This window comes from Eurypyga helias, unplaced genomic scaffold, assembly GCF_000690775.1.
Source record: "Eurypyga helias isolate BGI_N326 unplaced genomic scaffold, ASM69077v1 scaffold33918, whole genome shotgun sequence".
NCBI classification, from domain to species: domain Eukaryota; kingdom Metazoa; phylum Chordata; class Aves; order Eurypygiformes; family Eurypygidae; genus Eurypyga; species Eurypyga helias.
In genome coordinates this window covers 11,868-12,295 of record NW_010269408.1, presented here as the reverse complement: position 1 = coordinate 12,295, position 428 = coordinate 11,868, and the positions used below count along the sequence as shown (strand labels likewise).

The 428-nt window shown below is 58.2% G+C and overlaps 1 protein-coding gene across 3 annotated transcripts in view; it reads left to right on the top strand.

The window, feature by feature from the left end:
* Positions 1-244, top strand: part of GGA1 (golgi-associated, gamma adaptin ear containing, ARF binding protein 1) — an 8,481-nt gene extending 8,237 nt beyond the window's left edge. For all 3 annotated transcript variants that reach the window (XM_010158100.1, XM_010158099.1, XM_010158098.1), the window contains one exon: positions 99-244. In XM_010158100.1, coding sequence (XP_010156402.1) covers positions 99-244 — 146 coding nt within the window. The remainder of the gene's footprint in view (positions 1-98) is intronic.
* Positions 245-428: the final 184 nt, after the last annotated feature.

The following is a 428-nucleotide window of genomic DNA, read 5'->3' as shown; positions in this document are numbered from 1 at the left end:
TGTCCACGCTGCCGGGGCAATGCCTCATTATCCTGTCCCTAATTCCCTCTGCAGCTTCCTAGAGACAGGATGGTTTGTGCCTCATGACTCTCTTCCCCCCCTTCTGACTGCTTATCCTTTTTCCCATCTCCAGGAGAAAGTAAGGCTACGATACAAACTGACCTTCACCATGGGAGAGCAAACGTACAATGAAATGGGGGATGTGGACCAGTTCCCCCCTCCCGAGTCCTGGGGAAACCTCTAGGGCTGCAGGATACAGGCACTGCACCGCGGAATCCTTGGGGAGCCAGCCCTGTGGTGGGGGGGCTGCTGCTCACGCTGTATTCCCAGCCGGCCGGGCGAGGGCCAGGGGGAGCGTGCCTCGAGGAGGAGAGCAGAGACACCAGGAGATGTTCATCCCACAGGACTAGGAGAGGAAAGCTTGGTGT